Raw genomic sequence first — 25,992 nt, forward strand, 5'->3', positions numbered from 1 at the left:
TGTGATGAATGTTCATAGCAGCTTTATTTGGAATAGCCAAAAACTGGAAACCACCCAGATGTCCTTAGACAGGACAGTGAGTCTGGTGGAATACCACACAGCAATCACGAAGCAACAGTTGACTGACATGTGCAACAGCCTGGAGGAGACTCCAGAACTATGTGCCGAGTGAAAAAAGCCAGTCCCAACACTTACATACCATAGGATCCCACTTATACAACATTCTTGAAATGACAAGATTACAGAGATGATGTACAGATTAGTGGTTGCCAGGGATTAGGGGTAGTGGCCAGAGGGGGTGGGTGTGGCTTTAAGAGCATCTGTTGGAGGGAGATCCTCCTGAGGAACAGTTCTGTATCTAGACTGAAGTGGTGGTTACACAAATCTACATGTGATAAGATGCTACAGAACTACATACCCACATTGCACCAGAGTCAGATTCCTGGTTTTCATACTGTACTCTAACTATGTAAGACAGTGTAATCATGGAGGGAAACTGGGGGAAGGATACATGGGACCTCTATCTTTGCAACTTCCTATGAATCTGTCATTATTTTAAAGTAAAAAGTTATAGGAGAAAATAGGAAAAGGCAATAGCTCTAAATGGAACTTGGTGTCCTGGGTTGGGTCTTGCAACAGAAAAGGACAATATGGAAAATATGATAAAAACCCAAGTGAAGTCTGTAATTTAGTTAATAGTTTTATACCAATGTTAATTTTTTAATTTTGATAAGTACACCAAGGTTATAGAAGATGTTAACATTCAGGGAAGCAGCTGTGATCTGTGAATATAAAATAATTTTACAGAATAAAATCTTGGTGCCTGGACTGATTAAATCAGAATCCCTGGGAGGGTGGGTTGGGGGGAGCGGCCCAGGGAGCAGTATTTTTAACTTGCCATGTGATTCCAACGTGCAGCCAAGGTTAACAACCACTCTTCTGCAAAGAGAAAAAATTTTCAAGTATCTATTTCCCACCTGGGTTTGCTCTTGGGAGAGAATTCCTTGAGAAGAGTTTCTAAGTGAGCATGCCACTGTTTTTTGGCCTTCACTCCCACTGGTCCTGGATAAGGACCCAAATGCCACTGAGAAAAGTTCCAGAAATCCTCCTGCCTCCCTCCCCGGGGTCCCCATGATGCCCCAGTTTCTGCACAGCTAAAGCACCAGGGAAGGTGGATATAGGTAACCAGAAGACGACACAAACACCTTCTGTTCGCACTTCTCTAAAGCCCCAGAGAGCTGGAATGGGAAGAAAGCCAAGAGCTTAAAATGTTTCAGAGCTCTAAGAAAAACTTTTGGTTTCACCTTTTTTCCAAAGAAAGGTGATGGGGGTCTACCTGGTCCACACCCAGCCCTGCCTCCCTTGCTGCTCTCCATGCGCTTTCCAGCCACACAGCACCCCAGGGGCCTCCGGTGACCCACTCTGGGATCCAACGACAAAGGATCAGGTGCATCACAGCAATCCCTTCCCCCCACCTGTGACCTCTTAACACATGGAAAATGACAATACTGTTAGTGGCAACTGAGCCAGGCAGGTGGAAGAGTGGCAGGAAGAAGGGACTCCTGAACCTTGCAGGGGCCAGTGTGCTCACTCTAGGCTTGGGACAGGGCAAGAAAAGCCACCTCCATGGGAGGTAGCGGGCCTGGAGGGATACAGCTGCTTCCAGGTTTGGCACATGGGACAGGCCAGGCGCGTACTCAGAAGCATGGTGTCATAAGGGAAGCCAACAGGTTGTTGTGGCCAAGGCCATGGTTGTGAACCCCCAGCCCACAATGGTGCTCTTGGTTTGCTCAAGAAGTGCTGCCAGCAGCAGAAGGTTGGCAAATAAAGCAGAGAGAGTACAGGTCACGGCCACATGAAGGCAGTTACCGTGCTCACATCATGGCTTGGCCAGAAGAGGTATAAATACACTGTCACAGGGAGGCTGGCCCTGGGGACTGGAGATGATGCTGTTCCTTTCATTCCATTCGGAAGCAGACCTGGAGGGCTGGCCCCCACTGACCCCCATGTTCTGGGGGGGGGGGGGGGGCAGAACCTGCTGAAGGCTCCTGGCACTGATGCCTGGTTCGGAGGACAGCCAGGACCTGCGTATACTAGGCCATCTAAAACGTGGCCCGCAGCGGACGGGATAGGCTGGCAGGAAGCTGCTTCCCGGCGCGCTCCAGTGCCCCACGTGCTCGTCTGTTCCCCAGACCTGGGGCTGCTTGGCAAGCGGCTAAACTCCTGGGTTCCGCCCAGGGCTCTCCTCTGCTGGGAGGCCGGGTCTGCTGTGGTTGGATCCTAGAGAGGAGAGGAGGGTTAGCGTTAGAGCATCAATCAAGGGAGCAGGACCTATGAAACCAGGTGTAAATCCTCTTTAGGAAGGGAGCGGGCGGGTGAGGCAGGGGAGCCTCAGGCCTCTTCGGGAGGCACTGAGGCAGAGCTGGGAGGATTTAGTTAGGAAAATGGTCAGCCTCACGAGAGAAAACCACTGTGAGGACGGAGGCCATCACCGAGAGGCAGAGGAGGCAGGGCTGCTACCCACGGGAGGCGAAGGCCACAAGGCCAGGCGGGAGACACCTGCCCTGGACAGCACACCGGGCACCAGAAGGAAGCGGTCACTGCCAAGGCCTCCTGCCTTCTAGAAAAATGAGCTGAGAAGCAGCAACAAGGGACAAGAAGTGCCCACTCACCCCCCATGGAGGAGAGCCTCCCTTCTGGGGGGAGAGGTCTGCAGGGGCCCCCCAGCAGCTAACAGGCTGGGAAAGGGAAGCAAAGAGGAGGTAAAGTAAAAGGAGAGATATTTACCTGGGGTGTTGTCTTAAACAAAAAATGCTCACTAGTCCACAGTCAATTATCAACTGCAGTTTCCAAATGTGCCAAAGAGGGAAAGGTCTATCGGGAAGGCTAGAGAGAGAGCAGAGGAAGAGGTGGGGAGGAGGGGAGAGAGAGAGGATACGAGCTATGGAGCTGTACCCACAGGGCCACCCACTCGGCAGTGCTGCTGAGTCAAGACTGCGAAGCCAGAGGGGCCTGGGAGGTTCGGCACTGAGCATGGACTCTCCCTGGTAACCCTGCTCAGGGAGTGACGGACATGGAGAGCCTCCGAATTTCAGACAGACCAGGGCTCAGAAAGTGGGGTCTAAGAGCATTTCTAGGTTTTGTGGGTCTTGGTGGCAACAACTCAACTCCACTGTCATAGCTCAAAGGCAGCTGCATGCAAGCCATCAGGAGATGGGCGTTTCCAATAAAATGCTATGAGAATGGGCAGACTTGGCCCTCAGGCCATTTGCCGACCCAGCTGTATGCAGCTGCAAATTATGGTGCTTTCCAAGCATTTCAGTAAAAGTAATTCTCTGCTGGGGAACCTAGAGCCGGAGTCACTCAGAAGGCAGTTCTGACCTGTGCTGTTTCAGGGGACAGGTCCACTGAGCTCCCTCGGCAGCAAAGCAGGAGGTTAAGAGATGAAATGCAAGACCCTGAGGGCCACCCAGGGCCAACACCAGGCTGCATTTAGGGAAGAATTAACGCTGTGACTATAGAACTGCTACTGCTAACTGCTAAGTCACCTCAGTTGTGTCCGACTCTGTGCGACCCCATAGAGGGCAGCCCACCAGGCTCCGCCGTCTCTGGAATTCTCCAGGCAAGAATACTGGAGTGGGTTGCCATTTCCTTCTCCAACGCATGAAAGTGAAAAGTGAAAGTGAAGTCGCTCAGTCGTGTCCGACTCTTAGCTACCCCATGGACTGCAGCCTACCAGGCTCCTCCATCCATGGGATTTTCCAGGCAAGAGTACTGGAGTGGGGTGCCATTGCCTTCTCCGGACTATAGAACAGGGGCTAGTAATCCATTACAAAGAGGAAATGACCCACAAGCCACTATAAACGATTCCCTCGGCGGACTGTCCAACAAGTGGCTGAAGCCACAAAAGGATTTAAAAAAAACTCTGGATATATGATAAAAGACGAACAGAAAAACCAGGATTCTTAGATTTGTACGTTAACTACAACCCGTGCAGTCTGAGTAGCAGATGGAGCCAGAAAAGGCTCACACATGAGAAAACTAAAACCAAAAGGCTCACATTCTGAAAAACAAAATCGCCCTGCTTTTCGAGACCTGAGTCTAAAGAGATGGTGTGAATTTCTGTGCAAGGGGTGCCTCACAAAATAAAGGAAGGTCATGGTGGGTAAACACGGGAGTGGGCTGAAGGGAATGAAGGATCTGTTCATTCAGAAAGGGCCGAGACTGTGCCCGGCTCCAGGACCCAGCATAACCCTGGGAGTCCTTCACCAGCACCAGACTCACGGAGTGGAGCCACAGCAAGGCCCAGGGTGGGCTCTGCCCCTCACATCTCAGGAAGCACCTGTCCATTACGGAAATGTTTTCTTCTCAGCTGTGGCTCCAGTAACCAGACCCATTTCCTGTGAGGCACCACGACCCACAGGCCAAAGGTGTGCCCAAGTTGTAAGCCAGAGTGCCCAGCTCTCCTGGCCTCCAACTCTCATCTGGAAAACAGGCGTAACAACTACCACTTCTCAGAGCTTCAGGGAAGTTATCTTAGCTGAGTCAGGACAAGGCGGGCTCTCAACACAGGGCATGGCACAGGCAGCCTTCAGGAAGACCTCGGTGTCCCCACTGCAGGGCAGGGTGCAGTGGGGGATGGAGCAAGGGAAGTTAGACCTCCGCAGTCCCCTCGGCCTCTCCAAAGCCCCACCAAACCCTGCGGGCCCTCAGACCCAACCCAGGAGCGTCCTGACCTGTCCTACCACTCCCACTCAAAGACCCTAGTTCACAGACTCCTTTTTGTTTTCCCTCCTTACACAGTTAGGGTGGGGTTCCCCTCCCCCCCTGCAGAGTCCGCTTTCTCCTGCTCCCAGGGGAGTCCCACGGGAGGGGTACCCTGAACAAACACCTCAGCAGGTGCCTCTCTTGGTTCTGGGATGGAGTCCACCCGCCGCCCACCCTCTGAGTCAGGCCCACTGGACCTAAATCTTCATTTTCCAGGTGCTGTGCTGTGCTTAGTCATTCAGTCGCGTCCAGCTCTTTGTGACCCCATGGACTGTAGCCCCCACCATACTCCTCTGTCCATGGGGATTCTCCAGGCAAGAATACTGGAGTGGGTTGCCAGGCCCTCCTCCAGGGGATCTTCCCTAAATGATCAATAGTGTGTCTGAATCCACCCTTATTACCACTTAGCAACTACAGCTGACCCTTAAACAACTCAGGTTTGAACTGTGTGAGTCCACTTACATGTGGTTTTTTTTCCAATAGTAATAGCTGATTGAATCTGTGGATGTGGAATTGCAGATACAGAGGACCGACCATGTGATATGCACAGATTTTCTACTGCACAGGGAACTGGCACCCCTTACCCATGTTATTCAAGGGTTAATTGTATTCCCTAAATAAACCAATCCACCCTTCAGGCCCTTGAGAGGAAATGCTGACTTATGTGCTGACTTATGTGCTCTACTCAAAATGCCAGCTGGTCTGTAGCTCAGTGTTGTCCAAATTATTAAAAACACAAGAAGGGAGACAGAAAAGCATGGGGAGATGAAAGGAGAAAGAACGAACAGAGGGCAGGGCAAGGCAGAGAGCAGGGCCGTGTGTGTGCAGCCGGGAGGGCAGAGGGCACGCTCACCCTGGGGTCGACACGCGGGACCCGGGCTTACCTGGGGCTGTGGCCGCCTTGTCACCGAGGAGCCTGGTCTGGCTGCCAGGGATGGCCAGAAGGTCTGTGTTCTCCAGGGACTGTGGCAGCGCCTGGGCACGGGTGGCCAGGAGTGCATTGAGGTACTGCAACCGAGTGACCTGGGGTGTAGGAAGCATTGCAACGCGTGTGGTCAGGCAGACAAAGTGAGAGGAGGGCCCACAGCACCCCCTCCTGCCCTCTAGCACTCAAACTAGGGGTGGAGCCACCCCTTGCAGAACAAGGGGAAAGGAAGCACCCGGGGCTACTAGCTAAGGGCTGTTAAGATCCCCAAGGGCACCAGGTGCCTAGGCCGCCAGTAGGCAGAAGGGCCAGGTGATCTGTCCTTCAGAGCAAGTACAAGGCTTTGCTCTGAGACTCAATCAAAATTTAATCCATTCTAACGTGTGACCAGCCACTCTAGCCCTTGGGGACACAAAGCTGGTTAAAAGCCAGCACTAAGGAGCAACCCAGATGGTCACCTTGATGAACTGTAGGTCGGAGAGGGCCCTCACGGTGTAGTCGGGACAATATGCAGACAAGCGGGTGCCGTCAGTGGGCTCAGGCGGGGGGTCATAGCGGATGGACTGGAGCGAGGACACTGGGGACTGGTGAACTGCAGAAAGGACAGTTAGTGATGCCCCTGCCTGGCCTCTGAGATCCACCCTACTGATCACCCCAGCGAGGGAATGCAGCCAGGGACTCTGGACAGGAGGGCAAATATGCTCCTCCTGGGACAGGTTTGGCAGGGGTGGGAAAAACAACAAAGATGAGGCCTGAAGAAACCCTGCCCTTCCCTCCACACAGCCAGGAGATGATAAGGGCCAGCAGGTCCCCAGGCAGACTGCCCTGCAAGAAGGGCATGGGGGAGCCCCCGCAGTGCCCACCCACCCCCACCTCCAGCTCCAAGAGGAGTGCCTGCCCACCCGCCGACCCCCACCTCCAGGAGGGCCCAGCTTACCTGAGGATGGCGCTGTCAGGGCGGAAACCCCATAGTAGGTGAAGGCCCCATTCTCAAACTTCAAGCCCTCCTTACCGATCTCCACCTCCACCCTGCCCTGGGAGGTGCGGGGAGAGAGGGAGGAAAAGAGGACAGGGAGAGAGGTGGACAGGTCACCTTTCCTGCCAGCAAAGAGCAGGAGGAGAGAGCATGGACCCCACCTATCCAGGGGGCATGCACTTGGGTGTTCCTCTTCCTACACCCTCCCCACATCCTGGGCAAGCGGTGGGCTGCAGGCCGGCTGGCAAGTACCTGCAGGATGAGGATGAAGTAGTCCACCGGCCGGCTGCGCTGGTACAAGTAGTGGTGGGCGGCCAGGCGATTGCTCTCATCAAACCGTACTTCCTGGTTGACGCTGGGATGCTTCAGCAAGTGCAGGAGGACCTTCTCAGAGACCCGCAGCGGGCTGAAGACTTCCACCTCTGCCCCACAGTGGGAAAAAGGCATGGGGACACTGTCCTCTGGGCCCAGCACGGCCCGTGTCAGCACACCGCTGCCTGTCTCCGCTCCCCCAGCCTCCCCAACACCCACCGGACGCGGGTCTCTGTCATCCGGCAGAGGACAGCCACCCTCAGGTGAACCGAGAAGCTGACAGGGCAGAAGAGAAGAGCGCCAGGAATGGCAGGGGGCAGCGGGGTGAGCCGGAGAGCAGGGACAAGCCCACGCCGGCTCTCACCTCGGGACAGGAAGCGCTGGGTGGCCAAGAGCAGCTGAGGCGAGATTTTCACTTTATAGTCGTCGTCAGACACCTTGAACAAGGAGAACTCCTCTTTCTGCCTGAGAGGGGCGTTCAGAGACGCAGGCTTCTTCTTCACTATTGTGTCTCCTGGGGTGGGGTGAAGAGGGCCTGCTGAGGTGCCAGGAGCCCTCCACCAACATGACCGGACCGAGGGGTTTGCTGCCGCTCCCTCCTCCAAGGCCTTGGGGCTCCTGGGGGAACAGCGTCAGGACCCCAGGCCCTGTCCCGGGCACTGCTGCTTTGCCGGAACCTGCCTCACCACCCCCACCAGGCAATGATCCAGCACCCGTGTCAGAGGGGCAGTGGCCTGCATTCCAGGAAGCGTGAGTATGAGGATCACTCGTGCCAAACAGCCGCTGATCTGCAGACCCCGTGCTATGGCTGTCTGAGGAGCCGAACCACAATGTTGTGTTTGGGGAACAGACACACAGGCAAAGAGATTCACGTGCAAACTCACAGGGGCGGGCAGCTAGTTTTCTGGAGCCCCTGTGAGCTCCCCAACAAGCATGGGCTGTATTTGCCCTGCAGACTGCAGCCACCTGAGAGGCAGGCCCTCCTAAGACACAATCACAAGGCCCCAAGATCATCTGGTTGGGGAAGAACCTCTCAGCAGTAAAGCAGGGGTTTCTTTGAGAACTTCTACAATATACAACAGGACAAGAGGCCAAGGAAGAGGAAGACTGGGCAACGCCCATTCAGGCCAGAGCCTAGTCCAGTGTCGGGACTGCAAAGCCACCAAAGGGATGGTCCAGCCACAGGTGAGCCCCACCTCCTGTGAGAGGCAATCCCAGCCCCCGCAGGGCTAAGGACACGGGCCTGGGAACGTGATAGCTCTGCCCCGAGATCCAGCCCCAATTCGAACAACATGGGGACCTCCAGCCTCTGATATACACGTCTCCGTAAGCTCGAGACCAGCTGAGCCGGAAACACAGGAGCTCGGACTCACGGTAGTCTTCAGACTCATCCAGGATCTCGGACTTAATGATCTCCTCGATGACGTCCTCCAGGGTGACCAGGCCCAGCACCTCGTAGAAGGGGTCACCTTCGCCCTCATTGTTCACCTTCTGCACGATGGCAAGGTGGGACTTCCCTGTAAGGAGAGGACGCTCACATTACAGCTTGCTGGAGGCCTCTTGTTTTCCCTCGTCCTGACTGACAAGCCCACCACGAGGATGGAAGCTGATTTCTGTGTTCCTATGATGCGCCACGCATCAGGAGAGACTATTCCTAGCTTCTCACTACCTAAGACTCTCCACATGCCCATGAGGATTAAATCTTAGACCCCACGTCCACCTGCCCAAGGCCCCCCAGGCAGCGGCGGAGCTGGAGTCCCCCCAGGTCTGCATGACTCCACGCCACAAACATGGCTTAGACAAGAAAGCATCTGGACCAGAACACGCAGTAAAGAGCAACTGGACTGAGGACACAGGGCCTTGACACCAGAGATGCCAGCTCCCCAGGGGCAATCTGGATGCAGGAGCCAAGGGGGCCACGTCAGAAGTCTCCAAGGGAAGCATTCCCAGTTCTGAATGCTGCCCTGTACTTTCACAGAAGTCATGCAAGGGGATGAAGACAGCGGTAACCTGGGCAGTTAGAGTCCAAACTGTGAGAGGAAGAGCATGAGGGTGTGACTCTTGTTCTTCTTCCTCAGGTCAGCCAGCTGCTCGTTTGAAGAAAAAATGTAAGCTTGAGAGAAGCTCAGCCTCAGAATGCTGGGGACTGTTGCGGAAACCTCAAGAATTTACTCTGCTTCAGGTAAGTGCTTTCCCTCTATAAACCTTTGTTATTGTTGTTGTTTAGTCACTAAGTTGTGTCCAATTCTTCATGACCCATGGACTCCTCTGTCCAGGCTCCTCTGTCCATGGGATTTTCCAGGCAAGTACACTGGAGTGGGGTGCCATTTTCTTCTCCAGGGGATCTTTCCAACCCAGAGACTGAACTCACAACTCCTACATTGGCAGGTGGATTTTTTTTTTTACCACTGAGACACCAGGGAAGCTATAAACCTTTATGCCTGTCCAAAAGAAATAGAATGCAAGCCAAAATTTTTGAGTAGCTGTGTTAAAAAAAATAAAGAGAAATGAAATTAATAATATATTATGATGACCTCCATACAGTCAAAATATCACAAAATGCAATCAACATAAACATATGAATAGATATTTTGCCTTTGGGGGGTACTAGGTCTTGGAAATCTTCTGTGTGTTTGGTACTCACTGCACACCTCAACCTCAATTCAGACTGGTGACCTTTCAAGAACTTAGCAGCCACATGTGGGTAGTGACTACTGGACTGGGCTGTGCAGATCTAGGATATGGAACTGAGAGCAAACTCATCTCAACCATGCCTTTTGACACTAGTGAAAAAAGCATAGGGTAGAAGCTGGCCTGGACTTGCACACAAAGGGGTGCTTGCTTCAAGAATCTTCTGGCAAAGCAGAAAGGGAAGTTCATGTCTGTGTGTGAATCCTACTTTACATACCCTGGGTTCAGTGACAATCCAGGGGACCGGGTTCAGAAGCACATTCTTTGGAAGCAGCATGCTCTGCCTCGTTCTTTCAGCATCCATGCTCCACGCTCCTCCCCAGCCCATTCCCCTGCCCCCTGTAATCAGATATAGGAAGACCTCTGCTCCAAAGCTGGATGGAATGAAACTGTCCAGAGTCAAGCAAAAGCTATTATTATTAGACCACTAACCAGATGGTCAAGAAAGGAGTAAGGGACTTCCCTAATGGCACAGTGGTAAAGAAATCCACCTGCCAATGCAGGGCACAAGGGTTCAATCCCTGGTCCAGGAATATCCCACATGCTGCAGGGCAAATAAGCCTGTGCGCAACTACTGAGCCTGCAGGCCTTGAGCCCGTGCTCCACAGTAAGAGAAGCCACCGCAAGGAGAAGCCCAAGTACCACAACAAAGACCAAGTGCAACCAAAAATCAGTAAATAATTTTTAAAAACATAGAATTAAAAAAAAAAAACTTCAAGCCACTATACATATTTACAAAGAAGACAATGAACAACTAAATTTTTTTAAAAAAGGAATGAGGCTGTAAATGGATAAAAAGTTCACATTTACTGTATTTCATCAAATCCAAGACATCATAAATCATGAGACTAGAGAGATGTTAAAATGCAAAAAAATGGTGCATCTGAGAACTGACGAAATGCAGTACAGGCCTACATGGTTTCAATGTGCTTCACAGACACTGTGTTTTTTACAAACGGAAGGTTTATGGCTTCGCTTCACTGAGCAAGTCTACTGGCACCATTTGTCCAACAGCATCTGTTCAGTGTCTGTGTCACATTTTGGTAATTCTTGCTGATTTTCAAGCTTTTTCACTGTAATAATAATATATAACAAGATATAATAATATCTGTTATGGCGATCTGTGATGTTCTACTGCAATTGTTTTTTTGTGGGGGGGGGGCACCACCAACTGCACCCACATAAGACTAGGAACCTATGTTCTGACTGTTCCACTAACTGGTCATCCTGCCTCCTTCCCTCCCCTTGGGCCTCCCTGTTCGCTGAGACACAGTAATACTGAAATTTAGGCCAATTAATAACCCTACAATGGCCTCTAAGTGTCTCAGTTAAAGGAAGAAGTTAAAGGAAGTCTCTCACTTTAAATCAAAAGCTAGAAATGATTAAGCTTAGTGAGGAAAGTTGAGACAGGCCAGAAGTTAGGCCTCATGCACCAAACAGCCAAGTCATGAGAGCAAAGGATCAGTTCTTGAAGGAAATTAAAAGCGCTACTCCCTCAAAGTAAACAACAAACAAGCATATAAATAAACACACTACTCAGAGGGCAAGAGGAGAAGGGGACGACAAGGATGAGACGGTTGGATGGAATCACTGGCTCAGTGGACAGGGGTCTGGGCAAACTCCGGGAGACGGTGAAGGACAGGGAGGCCTGGCGTGTTGCAGTCCATGGGGTCACAAAGACTCAGACACGCCTGAGTGACTGACTGAACAACTCAATGAACATGTGGATGATAAGAAAACCAAATGGTCTTATTGCTGATATGGAGAAAGCCTGAGTGGTCTGGAGAGAAGATCAAACCAGCCACAATGTTCCCTTAAGCCAAAGCCTAATTCAAAGCAAGGCCCAACCTGTTGTCAATTCTATCAAGGCTGGGAGAGGTGAGGAAGCTATAGATGAAAATTTTGAAGTTAGCAGAGATCAGTTCATGAGGTTTAAGGAGAGCTGACTCCATAACATAGAAAGTGTAAGGTGAAGCAGCAAGTGCTGATGTAGAAGCTGTAGCAAGTTACCCAAATGAGCTAGCGCAGGTCATTAATAAAGGTGGCTACACTAAAAAACAGATGTTCAGTGTAGATGCAACAGCCTTCTATTGGAAGAAGATACCATGCAGAACTTCAGTCAGAGAGGAGAGGCCAAGACCTGGCTTCAAAGTGTCAAAGGATAGGTTGACCCTCTTGTCAGGGGCTAATGCAGTTAGCAGGTTGACTTCACGTTGAAACCAGTGCTTATTTACCATTCGAAAAATCCTAGGGCCTATGCAAATTACACTAAATCTACTCTGCCTGTGCTCTACAAATGGAATAATACAGCCTGAATGACAACACATCTTTTTACAACGTGGTTTACTGAATATTTTAAGCCCACTGTTGAGACCTGCTGCTCAGACAAAAAGATTCTTTTCAAAGTAGTTCTGCTCACTGACAATGCATATGGTCACTGAAGAGCTCTGATGGAGATGTCCAACAAGGTGAATGTTATTTTCATGCCTACTAACACATCATCATACTGCAGCCCACTGATCAAGGAGTAAGTTCAAGTCTTACTATTAAACAACTACATTTCATAAGGCCATAGCTGTCATAGATAAGATTCCTCTAATGGATCTGAGCCAAGTCAACTGAAAATCTTATGAAAAGCATTCACCATTCAAGAAGCTATTAAGAACATTCATGAAAAGAAGTCAAAATATCAACACTAACAGGAGTTTGGAAGAAGCTGATTCCAACCTTCACTGATGACTTTGAGGGGTTCAAGACTTCACTAGAGGAAGTAACTGCAGATGTGGGACCAGCAAGAGAACCAGAATTAGAAGTGGAGCCTGAAGAGTGACTGAATTGCTGCCATCCTGTGGTAAACTTTAACAGATGAAGAGCTGCTTCTCTTGGATGAGGAAAGAAAGCAGTGTCCTGAGATGGATGCTATTCATGTTAAAGGTGTTGCAAAGACTGTTGAAATGGCAACAAGAGATTTAAAACATTCTATCAACTTACCTGATAAGGGCTGGCCAAGTTTGAGACAACAAACTCCCAATTTGGAAGAATTTCTACCTTGGGTAAAACACTACAAAACATTTCTGTTGCCTGCTACAAAGAAACTGCTGGTGAAAGGAAGAGTTCATGGATGTGGCAAACGTCACTGTAGTCTTATTTTAAGAAATGGCCACAATGGAACATTATTCAGCCATAAAAAAAAGAACACATTTGAGTCGATCCTAATGAGGTAGATGATCCTAGAGCCTGTTATACACAGCGAAGTCAAAATAAGAAAAACAAATATATCAATGCATATATATGGAATTTAGAAAGATGGTACTAATGAACCTTCTGCAGGGCCGCAATGGAGACACAGACAAAAGGGAACTGACTTGTGGACACAGTGGGGGAAGGAGAGGGTGGGATGAATTGAGAGAGTAGCAAGGAAACATATAAATTACCATATGTAAAATAGGTACCCAGTGGAAATTTGCTGTGTGACACAGGGAGGTCAAATCAGGTGCTCAACCTAGAGGATGAGATGGAGTGGGAGGTGGGAGGGAGGGGAAATATGTATACCTATGGCTGATTTGTGTTGATGTATAGCAGAAACCAACACAATATTGTAAAGCAATTACCCTCCAATTGAAAAAAACCAAACAAGTGCTGTGGCCATGCCAACTTTTAGCAACCACCACCCATAATTATCAGCCAGCAGCCACTGACATTGAAGCAAGACCCTCCTCCATAAAAGACCCTCCTCCATCATTATAACTCACTGAAGGCTCAAATGGTGTTAACATCTTTTAGCCATAAAGTGTTTTTAAACTAAGATACATACATTGTTTTTTTCAGACCTAATGCCAATTGCACACTTAACAGACTACAACATACACATAACTTTTGTATGCACTGAGAAACCAAACAATTTGCATGCCTCACTTTATCATGGTGGTCTGGAACCAAGGTGGGGCCTGCTGCGTGTCGGCCACCAGGTGCTTTATTCATTGATTAACTTACCAAACCTTCTGGCAACTAACTCTATGAGGCACATAATATTTTTTATTTGCATTTTACGGTTTACAGAGAAAACTGAGGCCAAGAGAGTAAGTGACCACCCTCCCAAATCTGGCACCCTGGACAGCTGGCTCTGGGTCCACTCTCCTAACGCCCTGCTCAAGTGACTTTAACTGAAGAGAACAAGAGACTAGATCTCAGGAGCCTCATTCTCTTTGGGTTACACGCATGGTGCCAAGGCAGCATCCTCAGCACAGGGCCTAGCTGGAGAGACGCAAGCAGCCTTCAGGGGTTCCACCACCCTGGGACAAAAATTAAAGGTAGAAAGGCCCACATTAAATTGCCTCCCCTCTTCCCATGAGGAAGGGGTGAGGGATACCTAGGGAACTGCCCGCCCATTCCTGCTGAGACAGAGACCCCAAATGAGGAACTTCTAGACATTTCCCAGCCCATGATATTTGAGCAGGGAACGGCTGACACCAGCGAGCAGGCAGCATTGCTACGAAGGCCCTGGAGAGACAACGACGGGATATAAATCTGTCAGGCCACATCAGGAAGGCTGAGGCTCAACACAGAATATTGGTCAACAATCTCTTGGATTTTGAGAACCAAAGCTCAGGTTCGAGATGGCCACCTGGGAGCAGACAGGATCCCCTTCCTTCCAGGAAGCCAGTCCTTTTGGCAGTTTACCTGAAGAAATGACAAAGTCCTCCCATGCTTTTAAACTTCTATAAAAGAAGCTCAAGGTTTTCAGTGGGGAGATGATTCAATAATGAACACAAGAAAGCAGAGCCTCACAAGATCCCTCCAACACTGGCTGTGTGACTTAATCTTAAGACAGAACGTTTGAGGGGTCCAGAAGGCAACCAAGAGAAAGGGATAAGAGTCACACAGAGAAAGAGCAGCTGGAGAGACTAAAGTTTCTCATCTGACCGGGTAAAATGCTCAGAAGATATGGGGCCCTGGTTGGCTGACTACAAACACTGACGCACACCACAAGACAGGGGCCTCGGGCTCTCCCCACAAAGGCCAAGGTGGCCCACACACCTGCCAACACCAACCAGAAAGCTGGGGAAAGCTCTAGCGTTCTCACTTTAGTTAGCAGGCTTGAGAATGCGCACCAATGACAAGGATGCTAGAGGACCTGATTTCTAGAACATTCCTACAAATCCAATTGGAGTTGAAATGCCTGTCTTCTCATTTCAATTTTTTTTTTAAACTGTCTGAATGTATCCTATGAGAAAACTACCATGTGATTGTCCCTCACAGATGCCTGAGCAGGTCTAATTATTTTCAGAGTTGGGACAATCCTTTGGTTTCTGCCAAACAATGAACCAGAACTCAGCGAATTTAAAATGGACTCCGAAAAGCTCCCCTCTTCTAATTCCTCCTTTGGTTGAATGTCCTTGAGGTCACTGGGGGTTGACAAAGAAGGCAGGGGTTAATGGCTTTACAGAAAATATGTGCTACTTACTATACCATCTGTTACTTACTAACAGAAGTTGAAGATATTAAGAAGAGGTGGCAAGAATACACAGAACTGTACAAAAAAGATCTTCATGACCCAGATAACCACGATGGTGTGATCACTCACCTAGAGCCAGACATCCTGGAATGGGAAGTCAAGTGGGCCTTACGAAGCATCACTACAAACAAAGCTAGTGGAGGTGATGGAATTCCAGTTGAGCTATTTCAAATCCTAAAAGATGATGCTGTGAAAGTGCTGCACTCAATATGTCAGCGAATTTGGAAAACTCAGCAGTGGCCACAGGACTGGAAAAGGTCAGTTTTCATTCCAATCCCAAAGAAAGGCAATGCCAAAGAATGTTCAACCTACCACACAACTGCACACATCTCACACACTAGCAAAGTAAGGCTCAAAATTCTGCAAGCCAGGCTTCAACAATATGTGAACCGTGAACTTCCAGATTTTCAAGCTGTTTTTAGAAAAGGCAGAGGAACCAGAGATCAAATTGCCAACATCCGCTGGATCATCAAAAAAGCAAGCGAGTTCCAGAATAACATATACTTCTGCTTTACTGACTACGCCAAAGCCTTTGACTATGTGGATCACCACAAACTGTGGAAAATTCTTAAAAGAGAAGGGGCTATCAGACCACCTTACCTGTCTCCTGAGAAATCTGTATGAAGGTAAAGAAGCACGTTAGAACTGGACATGGAACAATGGACTGGTTCCAAATCAGGAAAGGTGTACATCAAGGCTGTATAATGTCACCCTGCTTATTTAATTTCTATGCATAGTACATCATACAAAATGCCGGGCTGGATGAAGCACAAGCTGGAATCAAGACTGCCAGGAGAGATATCAATAATCTCAGATATGCAGCTGACACCAGCCTTATGGCAGAAAGTGAAGAGGAACTAAAGAGCCTCTTGATGAAGTGAAAGAGGAGAGTGAAAAAGTTGGCTTGAAACTCAACATTCAAAAAACTAGGATCATGGCATTTAGCCCCATCACATGGCAAATAGATGAGAAAACAATGGAAACAGTGAGAGACTATTTTTTTGAGCTCCAAAATCACTGCAGATGGTGACTGCAGCCATGAAATTAAAAGATGCTTGCTCCTTGGAAGAAAAGCTATTACCAACCTAGACAGCATATTGAAAAGCAGAGACACTACTTTGCCAACAAAGGTCCATCTAGTCAAGGCTATGGTTTTTCCAGTGGTCATGTATGGATGTGAGAGCTGGACTCTAAAGAAAGCTGAGCGCTGAAGAATTCATGCTTTTGAACTGTGGTATTGGAAAAGACTCTTGAGAGTCCCTTGGACTCCAAGGAGATCCAGCCAGCCCATCCTAACAGAGATCAATCCTGGGTGTTCATTGGAAGGACTGATGTTGAAGCTGAAACTCCAATACTTTGGCCACCTGATGCAAAGCGCTAACTCATTGGAAAAGACCCTGATGCTGGGAAAGATTGAGGGCAGGAGAAAAAGGGAATGACAGAGGATGAGATGGTTGGATGGCATCACCGACTCAATGGACATGGGTTTGGGTGGACTCTGGGAATTGGTAATAGGCTGGGAGGCCTGGCACGCTATGGTTCATGGGGTCACAAAGAGTCAGACACAACTGAGTGATTGAATTGAACAGGAAAAGAACTATTAAAAATTCCAACATATGGAGGCTAAACAACACGTTTCTGAATAACCAACAAATCACAGAAGAAATCAAAAAAGAAATCAAAATATGCATAGAAACAAATGAAAATGAAAACACAACAACCCAAAACCTATGGGACGCAGTAAAAGCAGTGCTAAGGGGAAGGTTCATAGCAATACAAGCTTACCTCAAGATACAAGAAAAAAGTCAAATAAATAACCTAACTCTACACCTAAAGCAACTAGAAAAGGAAGAAATGAAGAACCCCAGGGTTAGTAGAAGGAAAGAAATCATAAAAACTAGGGCAAAAATAAATGCAAAAGAAATAAAAGAGATCATAGCAAAAATCAACAAAGCTTAAAGCTGGTTCTTTGAGAAGATAAACAAAAAAGACAAACCATTAGCCAGACTCATTAAAAAACAAAGAGAGAAGAATCAAATCAACAAAATTAGAAATGAAAATGGAGAAATCACAACAGACAACACAGAAATACAAAGGATCATAAGAGACTATTATCAGCAACTATATGCAAATAAAATGGACAACTTGGAAGAAATGGATAAATGCTTAGAAAAGTACGATTTCCCAAAACTCAACCAGGAAGAAATAGAAAATCTTAACAGACCCATCACAAGCACGGAAATCGAAAATCTTCCAGCAAACAAAAGCCCAGGACCAGACGGCTTCACAGCTGAATTCTACCAAAAATCTAGAGAAGAGCTAACACCTATCCTACTCAAACTCTTCCAGAAAATTGCAGAGGAAGGTAAACTTCCAAACTCATTCTATGAGGCCACCATCTCCCTAATACCAAAACCAGACAAAGATGCCACAAAAAAAGAAAACTACAGGCCAATATCACTGATGAACATAGATGCAAAAATCCTTAACAAAATCCTAGCAAACAGAATCCAACAACATATTAAAAAGATCATACATCATGACCAAGTGGGCTTCATCCCAGGGATGCAAGGATTCTTTAATATCCACAAATCAATAAATGTAATACACCACCTTAACAAATTGAAAGATAAAAACCATATGATTATCTCAGTAGATGCAGAGAAAGCCTTCGACAAAATTCAACATCCATTTATGATAAAAACCCTCCAGAAAGCAGGAATAGAAGGAACATACCTCCACATAATAAAAGCCATATATGACAAACCCACAGCAAACATTATCCTCAATGGTGAAAAACTGAAAGCATTTCCCCTAAAGTCAGGAACAAGACAAGGGTGCCCACTCTCATCACTACTATTTAACATAGTTTTGGAAGTTTTAGCCACAGCAATCAGAGAAGAAAAAGAAATAAAAGGAATCCAGATTGGAGAAAAAGAAGTAAAACTCACTGTTTGCAGATGACATGATCCTCTACATGGAAAACCCTGAAGACTCTACCATAAAATTACTAGAACTTATCAATGAATATAGTAAAGTTGCAGGATATAAAATTAACACACAGAAATCCCTTGCATTCCTATACACTAACAATGAGAAAACAGAAAGAGAAATTAAGGAAACAATTCCATTCACCATTGCAACGAAAAGAATAAAATACTTAGGAATAAATCTACCTAAACAAACAAAAGACCTACATATAGAAAACTATAAAACACTGATGAAAGAAATCAAACAGGACACAAATAGATGGAGAAATATACCATGTTCATGGATCAGAAGAATCAATATAGTGAAAATGTGTATACTACCCAAAGCAATCTATAGATTCAATGCAATCCCTATCAAGCTACCAACGGTATTTTTCACAGAACTAGAACAAACAATTTCACAATTTGTATGGAAATATAAAAAACCTCGAATAGCCAAAGCAATCTTGAGAAAGAAGAATGGAACTGGAGGAATCAACCTGCCTGACTTCAGGCTCTACTACAAAGCCACAGTCATTAAGACAGTATGGTACTGGCACAAGAACAGAAACATAGATCAATGGAACAAAATAAAAAGCCCAGAGACAAATCCACTTACCTATGGACACCTTATCTTTGACAAAGGAGGCAGGAATGGAGAAAAGAATCTCTTTAACAAGAGGTGCTGGGAAAACTGGTCAACCACTTGTAAAAGAATGAAACTAGAACACTTTCTAACACCATACACAAAAATAAACTCAAAATGAATTAAAGATCCAAACATAAGATCAGAAACTATAAAACTCCTAGAGGAAAACATAGGCAAAACACTCTCTGACACAAATCACAGCAGGATCCTCTATGACCCACTTCCCAGAGTAATGGAAATAAAAGCAAAAATAAACAAATGGGACCTAATTAAACTTAAAAGCTTTTGCACAATGAAGGAAACTGTAAGCAAGCTGAAAAGACAGCCTTCAGAATGGGAGAAAATAATAGCAAACGAAGCAACTAACAAAGAATTAATCTCAAAAATATACAAGCAGCTCCGCAGCTCAATTCCAGAAAAATAAGCGACCCAATCAAACAATGGGTCAAAGAACTAAATAGACATTGCTCCAAAGAAGACATACAGATGGCTAACAAACACATGAAAAGATGCTCAACATCACTCATTATCAGAGAAATGCAAATCAAAACCACAATGAGGTACCATCTCACACCAGTCAGAATGGCTGCTATCCAAAAGTCTACAAACAATAAATGCTGGAGAGGGTGTGGAGAAAAGGGAACCCTCTTACACTGTTGGTGGGAATGCAAACTAGTATAGCCACTATGGAGAACAGTGTGGAGATTCCTTAAAAAACTGGAAATAGAACTGCCATATGACCCAGCAATCCCACTACTGGGCATATGCACCGAGGAAACCAGAATTAAAGAGACAGGTGTACCCCAATGTTCATCGCAGCACTGTTTATAATAGCCAGGACATGGAAGCAGCCTAGATGCCCATCAGCAGATGAATGGATAAGGAAGCTGTGGTACATATACACAATGGAATATTACTCAGCCATTAAAAAGAATACATTTGAATCAGTTCTAATGAGGTGGATGAAACTGAAGCCTATTATACAGAGTGAAGTAAATCAGAAAGAAAAACACCAATACAGTATACTAACGCATATATATGGAATTTAGAAAGATGGTAACGATGACCCTATATGCGAGACAGCAAAAGAGACACAGATATATACAACAGTCTTCTGGACTCTGTGGGATAAGGCGAGGGTGGGATGATTTGAGAGAATAGCATTGAAACATGTATATTATCATATGTGAAACAGACCACAAATCCAGGTTCAAAGCATGAGACAGGGTGCTCAGGGCTGGTGCACTGGGATGACCCAGAGGGATGGGATGGGGAGGGAGGTGGGAGGGGGGTTCAGGATGGGGAACATATGTACACACATGGCTGATTCACACCAATGTATGGCAAAAACCACTACAATACTGTAAAGTAATTAGCCTCCAATTAAAATAAATAAATTAAAAAAAAAAGAAAGTTGAACACCATAGAATTGATGCTTTTTAACTGTGGTGTTGGAGAAGACTCCTGAGAGTCCCTTGGATTGCAAAGAGATCAAACCAATCAATCCTAAAGGAAAACAGTCCTGAATATTCATTGGAAGGACTGATGCTGGAGCTCCAATACTTGGGCCACCTGATGTGAAGAGCTGACTCATTGGAAAAGACCCCGATGCTGAGAAAGATTGAAGGCAGGAGGAAAAGAGAACAGAGGATGAGATGGTTGGATGGCATCACCGACTCAATGGGCATGAGTTTGAGTAAGCTCTGGGAGTTGGTGATGGACAGGGAAGCCTGGTGTGCTGCAGTCCATGGGGTCACAAAGAGTCGGACATGACTGAGGGACTGAACTGAACTGAACTACACCTCCAGAAGTCTGCACTCCTCCTGGCAACATGTCCACAAAACAATCAGCTGTCACCTCGGGTCTGCACATTGACTGAGGGGCGCCTCACCGGGGAAGGGGCCTCTTTCAGACTCTAAAGTTCCAAAGCAAACCACAATCTGAAAGAGAGAAAGGAATGGGGCCTGAAATGCTAACTGCCAAGATGCCAGGGCCTTCCGCCTGAGGGAATTCAGAGGGAGCCCTGCCTCATACACTTGGAAGAGAGACAGAAAGGGGACTGATTTCTAAAACCTCATGCACCATGGAGGCTACAATATGCTCTCTGTTCATGAGCAGAGGAATGAAGAAGAGGGCTGGGTCAATGAGGACTTAGTGAGGAAACATACAGCTAGCTGCCAAAGGACGGCATTGCACAGAAGTGGAGAGAGTTCAGGTGACACAGGAAAGATAAGGCTATCCTGCCCCGAGAACGGCCCTCACTCTCCACAGGAGTCAGGAGGTAGAGGGGACCAAAGAGTCCTCCATTCAACCTCCACACTGCACCTCGCCACCACTACCTTCTAGAGGGGACTCTCTAGAGCTGCCCCAAGGCCACCACCCCAGAACAGGAGCAGTCTGCATTGTGGCTGTCCCTCCCTACCAGCAACTTCCTACCAACATTTATACCTAAGCCCACTGGACTCCCCCATATTAGAACCAAAGAGCAGGGCTTTCCTGGTGGTCCAATGGTTAGCTAAGATTCGCGCTTCTGGCCGCAGGGGCTGCAGTTCAATCCCTGGTCAGGGAACTAAGATCGCACATGCCACACAGCCAAATTAAATAAATAAATAAAAACAGCAGAGGAAGGGGACATATGTAAAATTATAGCTGGTTGGAGTTACTGTACAGCAGAAACCAACACAACATTGTAAAACAATCTTCCTCTAATTAAAAATTTTTAAAAAGCTAACAAAGAAAAGGCAGGAAAACGACACCAGAGCAGGCTTTCCGCCCTGCCGGGCCTCTCCTAGCCACTGCTCTCTAGTTTCCCTCTGCAGCCATGGCTCCCAGAAGGCCTCTTGGGCCATCCTCCTTCACTGCTGGCACCCCACCCCAGCTTCCCCACACCGTGCCACAATTGCTCTTGCAAGGTCAGGGGTATCCTGGTTGTTGGATCCAAAGCACATGACGCAAGCCTCCTCTCCTGATCACTCTCCTTCCCTCAGCTTCCAGGACATTCCAGAGCCCTGGCTCTCCTCAGCACCCGTCCTCACTGCCCATCCACCCCTGCCCTGCTAGTGCTCCTCTTTCGGCTTCCAGGACCACTCCCTGGGACCACCGCCCCACCGACATCCAGATCCTTCCCTCCTGCTTGAGACTTTCACTTGTGCTTCACTGCACATGGGCTGCCCCGAGCATCCCGCGTCTCAGGCCACTGCACACACAAATTCCAGTGTTCACAACAAACTCGTCTGCCTGCCCCGGGCCCAACCCTCAAGCCCTCTCTCCCCTGCGTGTGCTCGGCCTCAGGGAAAGGCAAGGCTACCACCAAGCCAAAACCCACATTCATCCTCAGCTCCTCCTCCCGCCTCACAGCCCCTCAGCGAACCACAAAATGCTAAGCCCACCTTCAAATGCCCTCTTGGGTCTTCCCTTCTACGCTTGCTGAGCACCCTTGTTCAGGCTACCATCACTTGGGCCCCCCAACCATGGGGACCCCCTACTCTGGTCTCCACACCAGTCAGTGATCTGTGGAAACCACTTAAACAGGGTGCCACGCTCTGCCTGCAGCCACCGCCCTGGTGGTCAAGCCTGGCCTCAAGCTGAAAGATGGCAGGGGCAGGATGGTACCCTCCCCTACTGACTCCAGGGCCAGCCCAGCTGGCCACACAGCCACGAGAACCACCACTGCCTCAGAAAATACCGTACTACTCAGAGATGGCGCACGTGCTCCTGGGAGGATCTGCCTGCCCGGATCCCGGGCTCGTCTCCCCAGAGCAGGGCTGCATGGCTACATTCTGGGGCAACAAGAAGCACCCAGAGATTCTCCAGTGAAGCAGCCAGAGCTGCCCATCAAAGTGTCCCACCCAATCCCCAGAAACAGTAGTAACAGTAACTGCCTAATTCTTCAAAACCCCAGCCTCTTGCAAGGATTAAAGGAGATGGTGCATGAGGGTGCCCACTAGTGGCTGGCATACAGCAGTGCTAATGGTCACTAGGGCAGAGCTTTGCCTGCCTGCCCTGACAGTCCAGGGGCTCACAGGGAACCTCCTATGGGATCCTGGGACTTGGAGAATTCACAGCTGTCAGGAAGTCATTATGAGGGGGCCTTGCTCACTTCTCAGCCTCAATTATGCAGTCTTTATGGTCAGGATCATTCAGAGTCCAGAAGTGTCCCCACAGGAGTTCAGGTGTGAGAAGCATGACCAAGCTCTGGGGAGGACCCCAAGCCCAATCACCAGAGAGGGAGACTGCAGGGGAACCTGAACCTTCACAATAGGAGGGTCTCAGTTTTCACCTGAACCCACCTGGTGAAAGGAGAGCACAAAAATGTGGAGTTAAGATAACCTGAGCCCTTACTTGGGTTTTGTGGGTTTTTTGTTTTTTTTTAAAGGAAGGGGAGACTAACTGGCCTCCATCAAGTTGCTTCTGGTGAAATCTAAGTGGGAGTTTCTTTCACACTGCAGGAAGTAATGATCAATCATTCCCTTTTCTGTAACCAGGAAGGCAACGGCCCATCACTGACCTTAACAATGACGCCCTGGAAACATCACAGGTTCAGCTAATTAGGTATTATACGTGTGCAAACAACAGCGTCCAGGTATCTAGACCCTATACTCTTTCTATGTTCTTTCAGTTTCTATCCAAGAGTCTGGACCTGCCACAAAGCCCAAACCCACAAAAATGACCCGGTAAAGAGCTGGAGAGTTAGAGTCAAGTACACATACCTCCCCAAACTGGGGGGCTGCCCGGAAAAGATTTTTGTTGTCTATAGTACTGTCATTTTCGGAACCAAAAGCTTTAAATGATATTTTTCAAGATCACTCGGAGCTACAAAACCATCATCTTCATTAAAAGGGTTCTCAGAGACCTCCCTGTCGTCCAGTGGGTTGGGACCTTTCCCCAAGGCTTCCCTAAACCCCACTCCTCTGGAGGGAGAGCCCTGACATTCGCGTCCCCTCCGCGATTCCCCAACAGTTACCTCGCTTGAACTCCTCCAGGACGGCGTCCAGCCTGGTGTCGTTAAAGACGAAGTGGAGTGGGTGATTGTAGAAGCGGGTGATGGTGCTGAGCGGCGTGCAGTCTTCGGGGTCCACGAAAGCCAAGTCCTTGAGGTAGAGCATGTCCACGATGTTGGAGCGCTCGTCCTCGTACACGGGGATTCGCGTGTGGCCGCTCTGCATAATGCTGGCCAGGACGCCGAAGTCCAGCACGGTGCTGGCATCCAGCATGAAGCAGTCCTCGAGGGGCGTGAGCACGTCCTCTACTGTCCGGCAGGGCAGCACGCCCTTGCCGAGATCGCTGTAGGGGTCGCCGCTGCCGCGCGCCAGCTCCAGCACGCGCTCGCGCAGCCTCCCTGGCCGTGCCGCCAGCTCCAGCAGCTGGCCCACCGGCAGCGCCACGGGCAGGGTGAGCAGCACCGCCAGGCGGCTGAGGATCAGCGCGCGCGGCGCCAGTGCTAACGTCCAGCGCCCGCTCACGGCGGCCGGCACCACCTCGCCCACCAGGAACACGAGCCCCGCACTACCTAGCACGGCGGGCACGGCGCGCTGGCCGGCCGCGCGGTACAGCAGAACCGCCAGCGCCGCCTGCGCCAGGCTGGCCAGCAGCAGCAGCGCGCCCAGGGCGCAGCCCGCCCAGCGCCGTGCGGGCTCCAGACGCCGCGCAGCCGCACGCTCCTCTTCCGAGCCGCTCTCACGCAGCACCTGCACCTCAGCGGGCGCCAGCGCCAGCGCGCTCAGCTGGAGGCCCCGCGCCAGGGCCGCCAGCGCCAACAGCCCCGCCGCCCCCAGGCCCAGAGCCCAGGGCGGCGCCTCCTCCTCGGCTGCCGAGCCGCCCGGCTCCACACGCACGGCCAGCAGCGCCGAGTGCGGGCGCGCGGCCTCGGCGCGCAGGCGCAGCAGTGCGCGCCACTCGCCCGTGAGAGCTGCCGCCTCTTCGGCCGCCGAACCGCCCGGCTCCCCGCGCACCGCCAGCCGCACAGAGTGCGGGCGCGCGGCCTCGGCGCGCAGGCGCAGCAACGCACGCCACTCGCCCGTGGGGGCCGCCGCTCCGTCGGGCGCCGCGGCCGGCCCGCCCTCGGGGCAACCCGCCCCCTCAGGAGCCACCCAGGACCAGGAGCTGTTGGAGAAGCCCGAGCCGAAGAGGCGCAAGCGGAAGGTGGCCTCCGGCGCGGCCCGCACCTCCCCTTCGTGCGCCCGCCCCGCGCCCGCCGCTCTGTCCTCCTCTAGACAGACGCCCAGCACTCGCGGGTCCGGCGCCGCCTCCCCGGCGGCGTTGCCCAGGCAGAGCGCGGCGAGCAACCAGCCTAGCCGACCCGCCGCCGCAGCCGCCGCCATCGCCTGCTGCCCCCTCTCGGCCTCCCGCGCAGCCTACCTCTCCGCCTCCGCCGGGCCAATCGTCGCCAGCCCTGGAGTCTCCTCAGCCAATAGGCGGCGGGCGGGGGCGGGCCCCAGGGTCGGACTAGGCTGCGCCGGGGAGTAAACAAGCGGCGGCGCGATCCCGGGGCGGGCTGGGGGCGTGGGGCTCTTGGCCCTGTGGGCCTGGGCCGCGGCACCCGGAGGACGCTGGGCGGCGAGCTGGCCCGTTCTCCGCGGGCGTCTGGTTCCCTCCAGCCGTCCCCAGCGCCGGGAGGCCAGGCCCGTACTCTGGGAAGCCCCTGGCTCGGGACTCGGGCCGCCGAGAGGAGTGGCGCTCCTGAAATTACAGATAGAGAATTCAACGAAGGGAGATGGTCCGTTTTCTCAGAAACCAACGACCCAAATCTCGAAGAGGGCTAAAAGAACCGGCGACTGGGCGTCGGAAGCTAAAGCTTATTGAAAGTATTCCTTGATCGCGCGCGACTCTGCTATGGGTCTGGGACGTGACACACAGTCAGTCCCTCCTCAGATGAACTTGCACCCCTGCCAGAGACAACGAAGTACGTAAACACACGAAATCACTGCCTCATTGGATCCTCGCAGCTACTTCTTGTTATTAATACACTTTACCAGAGAAAAGTGAACACTATTCGTGCACGGATGATGGGTTCCAAAGCGACCAGCCTAATATCCTATCGCCATCCCAGCCACAGAGTTGGCATCTCGGTCAGGAATTACTGTATCCCGTCACTTCACTTCTAGCAGAGCATCCTTGGGAAAAAAATTCCTAACGACCAACAGGAACTATTCAAGAGGATCCTCCCCAGATTGTTGTTTTAGAAGACTG

The 25,992-nt window shown here is 49.8% G+C and overlaps 1 protein-coding gene across 5 annotated transcripts; it reads right to left on the reverse strand.

Annotated features, from left to right (window-relative positions):
- Positions 1-25,149, reverse strand: CNNM3 (cyclin and CBS domain divalent metal cation transport mediator 3). 5 transcript variants are annotated; one of them, XM_081484611.1, is made up of 9 exons: positions 24,863-25,149; positions 23,768-24,721; positions 8,354-8,497; positions 7,345-7,494; positions 6,921-7,090; positions 6,630-6,726; positions 6,151-6,284; positions 5,652-5,790; positions 1-2,280 (listed from the first exon to the last, which is right to left on the reverse strand). In XM_081484611.1, the coding sequence occupies exons 1-9, from the start codon at positions 25,122-25,124 to the stop codon at positions 2,216-2,218; spliced, it is 2,115 nt and encodes a 704-aa protein (XP_081340737.1). In that variant the 5' UTR covers positions 25,125-25,149; the 3' UTR covers positions 1-2,215. The 5 variants fall into 5 exon arrangements, with proteins under 5 accessions (XP_081340737.1, XP_081340736.1, XP_081340738.1 ...); XM_081484610.1 differs by adding an exon at positions 2,788-2,886 and having other exon boundaries at positions 23,768-25,149; XM_081484612.1 differs by lacking the exon at positions 8,354-8,497.
- Between the last annotated feature and the right edge of the window lie 843 nt (positions 25,150-25,992).

This window comes from Giraffa tippelskirchi, chromosome 4, assembly GCF_054371585.1.
Source record: "Giraffa tippelskirchi isolate mGirTip1 chromosome 4, T2T-mGirTip1v1.2.pri, whole genome shotgun sequence".
Lineage (NCBI taxonomy): Eukaryota > Metazoa > Chordata > Mammalia > Artiodactyla > Giraffidae > Giraffa > Giraffa tippelskirchi.

Bases quoted from the DNA above. Each gene is read 5' to 3' on its own strand.
- CNNM3 (XM_081484608.1), bottom strand. From the start codon at position 25,124: ATGGCGGCGGCTGCGGCGGCGGGTCGGCTAGGCTGGTTGCTCGCCGCG. The intron at 7,091-7,344 runs GTGAGAGCCGGC...ACTGTGGGGCAG, and splicing joins CCAGCGCTTCCTGTCCCGAG to AGGTGGAAGTCTTCAGCCCG. The intron at 6,727-6,920 runs GTACTTGCCAGC...CGCACCTCCCAG, and splicing joins ACTTCATCCTCATCCTGCAG to GGCAGGGTGGAGGTGGAGAT.